The 10,235-nt window shown below is 37.4% G+C and overlaps 1 protein-coding gene across 1 annotated transcript; it reads left to right on the forward strand.

Moving 5' to 3' along the window:
* Positions 1-3,304: 3,304 nt before the first annotated feature.
* On the forward strand, positions 3,305-5,447 carry slc35c1 (solute carrier family 35 member C1). Its single transcript, XM_077588719.1, has 2 exons — positions 3,305-3,928; positions 4,468-5,447. Exons 1-2 carry the CDS (start codon positions 3,412-3,414, stop codon positions 5,043-5,045), a joined length of 1,095 nt encoding a protein of 364 aa, XP_077444845.1. The 5' UTR covers positions 3,305-3,411; the 3' UTR covers positions 5,046-5,447.
* The last annotated feature ends 4,788 nt before the right edge of the window (positions 5,448-10,235 follow it).

The following is a 10,235-nucleotide window of genomic DNA, read 5'->3' on the forward strand; positions in this document are numbered from 1 at the left end:
ACACACACACACGCAAACACTTATGTATATGAATACACACTACGGTTCCCAGTCAGTGGGAGGTCATCCAACTGTGTGCTTCTACCCCATGAAATAAGCTGCACCCCCAGTCTTCTAGCATTACGCTTTAATTTAGAGCTCCAATGGTCAGAACAACATTGAGTGACCTGGGTATTCCAAGCTCCCCCTTAAAGGGGTTTTACTCGCTTTTAGAAAATGAAAAAAAAAAGATGTATTATTTCTCACCTTTCACATTGGAGTAAAAAACTATAATAAAAAGACCATGTGGTCCAGGATATCTTTAATATTTAGTTAAATATCTCCCAAGATATTACTTCAACATAGTTGACAAGGAGACAATAGAAAACCATACACACTCACATTTATATCTAGGGGGAATTTATAGTGTTCAACCAGCCTACCGCATGGATCGAGCCCACGACCCCAGAACTGTGAGGCCCACGCACTAACCACTCGTCCATATGTCAACATGAAATAAAAACTGTAAATAAAAAAAAAAGCTCAAAAAGTTCGAGAATCCACAGGAGAAGGGAAAAGCCTGGGACGAATATAGAAAAATAAAATCTAGATTCATTTTAAAACCCATTAGGCTTTTACACAAAATTAGAAGTCCTAAAAATCATCCAACAGAATAAAAAATATAATCTAGATTCATTTTAAAACACATTGAGCTTTTACACAAAATTAGAAATCCTAAGAATCATCAAGAACTCAGCCGTATTGCCACGTTACTTGATGACTTACAAGCTGCGTAGGTTTTTTAAGTGATTTTCTGCTAATTGAACAGTAGCATAATGACATCACAGAAAGGCAGTGAATTGTGGAACCTTTTGAATTCAGCGTGTTGGCATGATAGCGGTGGGAATTGTATTTTTCAGAAGGAAGTTAGCAGGGCTTTTTTTGCTCAAAAAATGTGTTGAAAAGAACAATGAGCATGACTAGATTTTTTTTCATCACCCAACAGTTTCTAATATCTAGGTTTTAGACACGAGTTAATAAGTGGCGGGTCATGCAAGTACATGTTCTCAATTCTACAGTAGTGGCTTAAAGCAGCAAACAGACAAAACCCTATCGCAAACAAGCACTGTTTGTCCTGCAAACTGAGCAACCTTGATCATTTAGTTTGCCATTCAATTAAGTCCACCATATCCAAACAATACCATTTATAAGACTTTGAAATATAAGAATAAGATTGGGATCTATTCTAGTTTTTCATTTGCTTTGACATAATCAATGACAATGAAATGAAATTTCAAACCCATTCATCTGGAAAAGGTCAGTCATACACATGCAAATATTAGACAATTATCTGCCAAGATAACAACTAATCACCTGCTTGTGTTTGCCGTACCGGCGGGAAGTGGTAGCAGCTATGTATGTATATAAAGTAGTACATTAAAGGTGAGATGAGAGAATCCTCGCCAAGCCCTAAAAATAAATAAATATGTGATCTTTCATTCATTCCCTCTCCACGCTTAACCTTACAAGGGTCATGGGCTGCTAGAGCCTATCCCAACTAACTACGGGCAGTAGGCAGGATACAACCACAGTGCGAAAAAAAACACTCACACACACACTCCTAGCTGCAGACAATATAGAATATACAAATAATCAATTGCACTCAGAATCCCATTGCTCCTAAGTGGGATTCAAACCCACTCTGCTCAAGCTGAAATCAGGTGAATGTACAACTACACCAAGCGTGTCAGACTTGGGTTGTTTGCGGGCCTCTTTAACGTCAACTTGATTTCACGTGGGCCGGACCATTTTAGATATAATATTTAGATTTAAAAAAATAAATGGATTAAAAGAACAGGAATTAAAAGCCCTGAATATTCAGTTATGATAGATCTAAAACAATGTTTATTTGAGCTTTTTTTTAAATATTTTTTTTAGATTTTACAAAATGATTTTTGAACTAAAAACACAGAAAAAAATGGATCAAAAATTACAATTATTGATTTAAAAGGGGGAAAATCAGGAAATTTAATATACATCTATACTCTTCATTTTAATTTGATCCTTAAACAGAAAGTCGGCACTTATGATTTACTTTCAGGGGCCACACAAAATGATGCGGCGGGCCAGATTTCGCCCCCGGGCCGCCACTTTGACACAGGTGCACTACACAATCAGGAACCGTAGACTTTCATTCATTCATCTTTTATTCTGTTCAGTCCTCAAGTGTACTTTTAGTGTAACCACCCATTTTGAATAAATCAGAGCAGTTTTAAAAACAAGTTAAGGAAAACAAAAGAAAGCACAAATATCAAATAAAGGATGCACATTTCTATGCTGCTTTCTAGTCGTTTGTTCTGTCGTTTTAAAATCTCTTCCTCCGTACTCTTCCCTTATTGATTTTTATCTTGTGTTTTTAATGTTTTTAACACCAATCTGCACAAAGGACTGAAGATGGCTATAATCTTACATATTTACATGTATATGTTCATAAATATGTCTTGGCCCCTAAATAAATCAAACTCAAACATGAATATGAAGTCAAAAAATCGATCCTTTGCTGCTATCTTGCGTCCTAATAGTAAAATACAGTTAGGTTTACGAAAGTAATTTAATAAATAATATTAATAATAACTGCCCCAAACAAAATATATAATAACAAAACAAATAATAAACAAATAAATAATAACAAAATAAATTTATTCTCCTAACAAAGCGACCATTTTGTGATCTGTTTGTAACAAAATTGCACGGACTTGTTTATAAATGTTTTTTTAATGGTCAATTAGAGGGAAACTTTCTTAGAATGTTTTTTTTGTATCAACACGCTAGTCAGCATTAACAGCCACAGTGCACAGTGATTACCTTCCGATACACTTGCAGCGTTCAATGCACTTTGGACCAGAAAATTGCTACAACAAAAGTGCCAGGAGGCTTCAAATGTGTCACAAAATGCATCATGAAAGCGTGAATAAAGTGTTGTTCTGGCTTTAAATGATTGGGACATCATTTGGCGAGACGCAGTGATGCAATTCCTTTTAAAATTTAGACCGTTTGCAGAGTGCAGTGGCCGGAATAAAACACAGATAGAGCATTTGAACGCAACCTTACACAAGGAAGTGGAATCAAAACAAAAATTTATAACTTCCTGTAGCAATTCAGTATTTCGTTTCAAGATAAAAAAAAGTGAAAACAAATTTTTGCATTCACAGTAAAGCCTCCTCCAAGATGAAGATCAGGGTATTTAAATGTTCTTTAAAATTTATTTTCCACCTTTGATTGATTATTGTATAGATATTTCTTACAGACAGGACATATTACGGAAAAGAGCTTTTTATTTTGGTTGTAGAGCGGCAGTGACGTTGGGTTGCCACTGACATGAATAGCCGTAAACTACGTGTTGTTTCCTACAAATGATCGCCAATTTCCTCAATGATGAACCGGGACCCGCTGAAGCGGTCCAGTATTTTGAGGATGGCTGGTGTGGAAATGGTAGACCGAGACGGAAACGGAGAAACCTTTTTTCTCCGGGCTGCGAGGATAGCAGCTGTGGTAGCGATGTACTGGTTCGTCTCCATAACAATGGTGTTCCTCAATAATCACTTACTGGACAACCGCGACCTGAATGCACCGCTGTTTGTGACTTTCTACCAATGTGTTGTGACAGTGGTGCTTTGTTGGTTGATGCAGCTGTTTTCTGCAGCGTGCCCGCAGTTGATTGACTTCCCCTCCGTCAAATTTGACCTGAAGACGTCCCGTGAAGTTTTGCCCCTATCGGTGGTCTTTATAAGCATGATATCGTTCAACAATCTATGCCTCCAACAAGTTGGAGTGGCCTTCTACACTGTGGGACGTTCCCTCAGCACTGTATTTAATGTTTTGCTGTCATATGCAATTTTGAAACAGACCACTTCCTCCAAAGCCATACTATGTTGTGGTATCATTATAGGTAAGTGGGATCTCGTTTTTATCATTACAAGCTGATTGAATTGAATTGAATGATTTTATTGTCATTATAAAAGTATAATAAGATTTAAAGCTTTCACCACAGTGCACAAATAACAACAGACAGACAAATAAATAATCAATAAATAGGTAGTTTGCTTGTTGTTGTCAAGTTTGTTGTTGTTCTTGTGGAGAGTAAATTTATCATTTGTGATTATGTCTCCGACGTCTCTCCCTTTTATTAAAGTATACCTATTAATAAACCTATCAATTTGTGATCCGATCGTCTTGAAATTTGGTAAAGAGAGCTGAAGAAAAAAAACCAATGCACATTGGTAAATAGGTATGAAATGTCGTAAGTAGTAAAAGTCTTATGTGGTCACCCTGCCCTCCCTTATACAATTTGGCGTTTGTGTTGTACTGGTACATAATTGGTTTTAAAAAATAAATCAAATAACTAATTTTGTTCACATCTTTGTGCATAATAAACCTTGCATTTGAACAAATATCCAAAGACCTCATTCTTGATGTGATATTTCTCAGGTGGATTCTGGCTTGGTGTGGACCAGGAAGGCACAGCAGGGACACTATCCTGGTCTGGTGTCTTTTTTGGTGTGATCGCCAGTGCCTGTGTGTCCCTTAATGCCATATTCACTAAGAAAGTGATGCCTGCCGTGGATGGAAATATCTGGAAACTGTCCTACTATAACAATATCAATGCATCCATCCTCTTTCTTCCACTCATTTTTGTGTTTGGAGAGGTGGAGCGCATCATCAGATACAGTCACCTCATGGATCTGTGGTTTTGGGGCATGATGACCCTTGGGGGAGCATTTGGCTTTGCCATTGGTTATGTGACTGGCTTGCAGATCAAGTTTACCAGTCCACTGACACATAATGTCTCCGGGACTGCTAAAGCTTGTGCTCAGACCGTGATTGCAGTGGTTTACAACTACCACAGCAAAAGCTTTCTGTGGTGGACCAGTAACATGTTGGTTCTCGGTGGTTCCTCAGCCTACACATGGGTCAAGAGCCGAGAAATGAAGAAGATACCCTCCAAGCAACCTCAGGATTCCGCCAAAGAAAAACTATTTGGGGACAGAGGAAATGTTGGGGTATAGTACACACACTCACGCACAAACACACACAGACGATAGGAAAAAGATCGTTTTTAGAGATGCTGTAGGTTGTTATTTTTAATTGTGTATTTCAGAATCTTTAGCAGAACATGATGACATATATTTTTGGGGGTGGTTTGGGGTGTAATCATATCTCGGGCTGGATGTATTGAAATTTAAATGTCTTGCTATTAAAATTGTACCTTGACTTGAATGGTCAAATCATTCTGTGAATGAACTTGTAATTTACCCAAAAAGATGACACGCAAAGAGCAGTCTGTAAGGTAGGAATTATGAAACTGTGCACTGTTTATTTATTGATGAAATCACCAGGAAGCATTGGAAATGTATAAACCCCAATTGTAATGTTTTTTGCACATTTAAATCATAAAAAGTTAAAAGGCATTTCTATTATGTATTTTTTTCTCTATATTTTTGCAACACTTTCTCACTTTGAATCTCCTCTGTCTGTAAAGTCTAGCCAGCCTTTTTCTTTTTGGGGCATACCACACAAAAAAAAAACAGTTTTAGCTTCCAATTAATGTTGAGCTGCTTTAAACTACAAAACTACAGTACTGTAAAAATGTTAAACCTCTCTCTAATGAGACACATGGACCTATCTTCACTGGCCTAAATCACGCAGGTTTTTCCCCTATTAGAATCCTCTAAATATTCTCCTCTCTTAAACGCCTTCCACTTCTCTCACCAGTTAATTTTCTTCTTCCTTTCATCCTAACATCAGAACAATTCAAAATATGGGCGTCAAACAGTTATTTTCCAAATGTAGGTTTGAATAATTAGCGTTATGCTCAAGAGAGCTATAAAGGAAGCAGGTATCCCATTATGGGTAGAAGTAATCATTTGGTTACTTAATTGCTTTTTAAAGTTTAGCTTTTTCTAAATCTGATCTTAGTTACAGTGATTCAAATCTCACTCCACCTCAAATGTATTTTAATTGTGGTGTAAATGTTTTATATGTTCATTGTTACTATCAGTGGCGGTCCGTGCATTTTCTAGTGACGCCTTCAGCAAAAACTTTTATGGCTATAAAACCTCTACTGCAGCTACAGCTGCGACACATCAAAAATAATCAATAATAACCTCATACAATTGAAATATTATTTAGGAATATAGCCATATTTTACTCACCAAAAATCATTTTTAACTGTACACAATATCCATCCTCCTTTCTTTCTTCCTTCTTTTCTATTTCTATCGCCATTGAAGCTAATGCTGAAAGTCGAGCCTGTCCTGTCGCATTTCTGGCATACATTTTTATTCGATTTAGTGCTGAAAATGTTCGTTCCCGGTTGTGACAGGCTTGCTTGCTTTGGAGTTGTCCGACCTTTCTTAATGATGTCCAGCTTTTTTTTCTTGAAAAGTCCGTCTTGAAAATGGCTTTAAATCAACACAACAATATATTTGCTTGTGCAGCTCCCAAAACAGTTTGGTAGCTCTGGCTAGTCCACTCTATCACTAGCCAATCATAGTTGGTTAAAGCGATGACGTATCCCTACGCCTGCGAGAAGGCATTGTGGTGTTGTCAACTCGAAATCTGATTGGTTAAAGCAACAGTCTTATTGACGCTTGTTAAATGCTTCAATATGAAAACGCACATCTGGAAGCAGTGCAACCAGGGGGGAAAGCAATGAAAGGAAGCTAACAGACAATTTGGAATTATTTAATAAGTATTCATGGACAAAATATAATTAACATCAGTCTGTGATTCAGATATTTCTTCGGCCAGCAGAGAAGGCCTTGAAGGCCCTGGCGGCACACCACTGGTTACTATGGAGTTTTATATTTACTTGATTTTCTTGAGAACATTAAAGATTTAGATTTGTTTTATTATTGTCTTTTCCTTCTCAACAACCGCACCTCTAATTCGTTTAGGGAGTAGTTTAGTCTGAATGGGTGTTTGGATTCCACTTGGATTCCGTACGAGGCCAATTTTAGATTATTTTTTTTTAAAACCTGTTATTGTAATATTGTATGTGCAAGTCATTTTCCATCATATTTTAAAGAAATTTATATACAAAATGGTTGGCCCGGATGAAAGTGGTTAGGATGCATGCCTCACAGTTCTGGTGTCTATGGTTCGATCTTTGGTCAGTCCTCACTGTGTGGAGTTTGCATGTTCTCTCTGGGCTTGCGTGGGTACTTTCCGGGGACTCCGGTTTCCTCCCACATCCCGAAAACATGCAAGGTAGACTGGTTGAGCACTCTAAATAACCCCTAGGTATGAGTGTGAGCGTGCATGGTTGTCCATCTCCTTGTGCCCTGCGATTGGCTGGTCACCGATTCAGGGTGTCCCCTGCCTGGTGCCCATCGTTGGTTGGGATAGGCTTCAGCATCCTCTCCGACCGACTCTTGTGAGGATAAGCGGTCCGGAAAATGAATGAAGGAATGGATATGCCTTTTTTTGCAGTTCCATCAAATAATTTAGTTGATGATTGAAAATATTTGAAGGTTCAATTCAAGTCCAGATTTTGACAAAGCATTCCCCTGCAGTCTTTTCTTCTAATATTTAATCTGCCGAGTAATACGGAGGATGGAACATTGGAATAAACGTAATACTGTGCTTTAGTGTCAGCCTCCATTTTTCCAATCACTGTTTAGCTGTTGTAATTCAGCATAATGACACTTGATGGCAATGGCATTTCACTTCAGTCTCTGGTACGACAAGAGCCAAATGATTTCGGCCTCAAAAATTGATGAAAACTTGCAGGATCTTGCAAAAGAGAATACATTTTGCAACCAATGTGTCTATAGCCAAAAGGAAAAAGTGTTTTATTCTAAGTTCAATAAAAAGGGAGATGGTGAATTTTTTCAATATATTTTCAATGCAGGTCTATTAACTGGCTCTCAGTATTTTTCCATTCACAATCCTTCCATTGCTAAAGTAGCAATTGCCATTCTGAGCCTCTCTATCGTTAGCTCTTAGTTTGGAAAAATATGGAAACAAGTGGAGTTGTGGAGTTCATTCATTAGGAAAGAAAACCATACTTGTGGATGAATTATCTGTATTTTTTTTTTATCTCTTGTGTGCAATGTAAACAGAAAACTATTGTGGAACACTGAACCTGTAAAAAAAATCATAGAAATCTCAATGGAGTATTTTTTGTTAATGTTAATTAGAGGTTTACCAACTAGCATGATCACAAACCTAAATCTTGCCTGTGCTTTTTCAACAAACTGGCTATTCTCTGCCAGATGTACATTCCAAATAATCTTGATTTATTGATAACTTGATTTTCAGTGTTAAACAACCAATTGATAAGAATGTGAGCAAGCCTGCTGTAGCTTCATTTGGTGGTTTCAGGGTCACTAAATGGAGAGTAGGCCATGTTTGACATGGCTGATTTGTGTACCGTTTCAATTTAATCTCATGCACTGCATGTTGCATTATTCATTAGCTCTATTTGTTAACTTGTGGTTGTCTGGCCCTTTTTTTCTACCCGTTTTGACTTTTCTAATTCTCTAATCATGAGGTTGTTTCCCATTTTTGTGGTTTTGCTGGGCTTTCCACAGACTGCTAACTTCCTACTGACCACCTGTACTCGACACATTTTACTTTGTTTTTTGTTTTTTAAATGGATGATAAATTGGTGGATTTCTGTCAAAATGAGGCAAATAGTGTTCAAGCTTTTGCATTCATTCATTTTCTGAACCGCTTTATCCTCACAAGGGTCGCACGGGGTGCTAGAGCCCATCCCGGCTGACTTTCAGGCACGTTGATGGGGACAACTTGAATTTCTGGCCAGCCGGTCGCAGGGCGCGAAGAGACAGACAACCATTCATTTAGACTTCGAGTGTCCAACCAGCCTACCATGCATATCTTTGGAATGTGGGAGGAAACTGGAGGAAACCCACGGAGGCTCCACACAGGTGGACCGACCAGGATTTGAACAGAGAGCCCCAGAACTGTGAGGCCGACGTGCTAACCACTCATCTGTCGAATTTTGTACATGCATATTGTTTGTCAAACAAGCACACTTAGTTGTGTTAACGTTCATATGAATTTAAATTATATATATATATATATATATATATATATAAATAAAACTGTTCAACATATTTTGTGCATTACGCTCATCTTCAGAAATTCTGTACTTCATTGGATCTATAATTGGTCATTTTTCTGCAGTAAAAATAAAAACAAAACAAAAAAAACCATTGTAATGTCCTTAATCATCCGGAATGAAATTCAAGTCATGCAGTTATAATGATGTAAACGTGGTTAAAAGTAAAGTAGTAATATAATGTACACTATCTTTACTTTGAAAATGGAATGGGGATTAGTTACCTTATGTTTAGGATAATTGAAATGGAAACTTGCATTAAGTGCATTAAATGGCTTTTTTGAGGGACCGTTTAAAATCTGCTAAACTAGTCAGTTTCCATTAGCGTCATTTTCATTCATTTATTCCTTTTCATCATATGTTATGTTCGATTATGTAACTACTGATCACCGAGATTGACATAAAATATTTTAATTTATTTATGATATTGATCTCAAAATTGTTCAGCCCGACTGTCTGTGTTGTCTCGGACCGTTGACAGTATTTTAGTTTGTAAGGGTATACTTGGAACAGAACTTTCTTCTAAGTGTGTGTCAAGGCATGCCTGCATGTGAGGTCAGGTGTTCTTGAGTTTACCTGCAGACTGCCTGACATGTGCTGTCATTGAGGAACACACTGAGAGGATTTGCTAAACATAGCTCTTTTGCCTAAGATGCAGACACCTGCCACATTCCTTTGCAGGTTTGTATAGAACATAGGCACAATTCAAGTATGAAAATATCTACAATTTGGAAAAAAACAAAACAAAACATTATTTTGTAGCATACACTTATTTTTCACCCAACACAAAATAGTCCAGTACGACAGACTGTACATCGCTGTAACTGTTAACATTAAAGGGCAATTTCACCCAAAAAGCAATTGATGCATATATATCATCCATACATACATAGTACATATTTACTGCAATTACTGCTTTTGTTTTATTTTTCTTGTTGAGTTAAACACTTAAACTTTCTGCTCAAATTGGTTGATGGTTAGAACAGCTCATCCACAACTAAGAGACACTGTTTACACATTTGAACTCATGCATAAGCATCAGGATTCATGGAGCGCATGTGCGGAGAACGAGTACGTGCACTCATTGGAGTTTGAAAATGGGGAGGAGTCA

The sequence above is a fragment of the Stigmatopora argus genome, chromosome 2, assembly GCF_051989625.1.
Source record: "Stigmatopora argus isolate UIUO_Sarg chromosome 2, RoL_Sarg_1.0, whole genome shotgun sequence".
NCBI classification, from domain to species: domain Eukaryota; kingdom Metazoa; phylum Chordata; class Actinopteri; order Syngnathiformes; family Syngnathidae; genus Stigmatopora; species Stigmatopora argus.

Coding starts and splice junctions, on each gene's coding strand:
- slc35c1 (XM_077588719.1), top strand. CDS start 3,412: ATGATGAACCGGGACCCGCTGAAGCGGTCCAGTATTTTGAGGATGGCT. Junction 3,929..4,467: donor ATGTTGTGGTATCATTATAG/GTAAGTGGGATC, acceptor GATATTTCTCAG/GTGGATTCTGGCTTGGTGTG.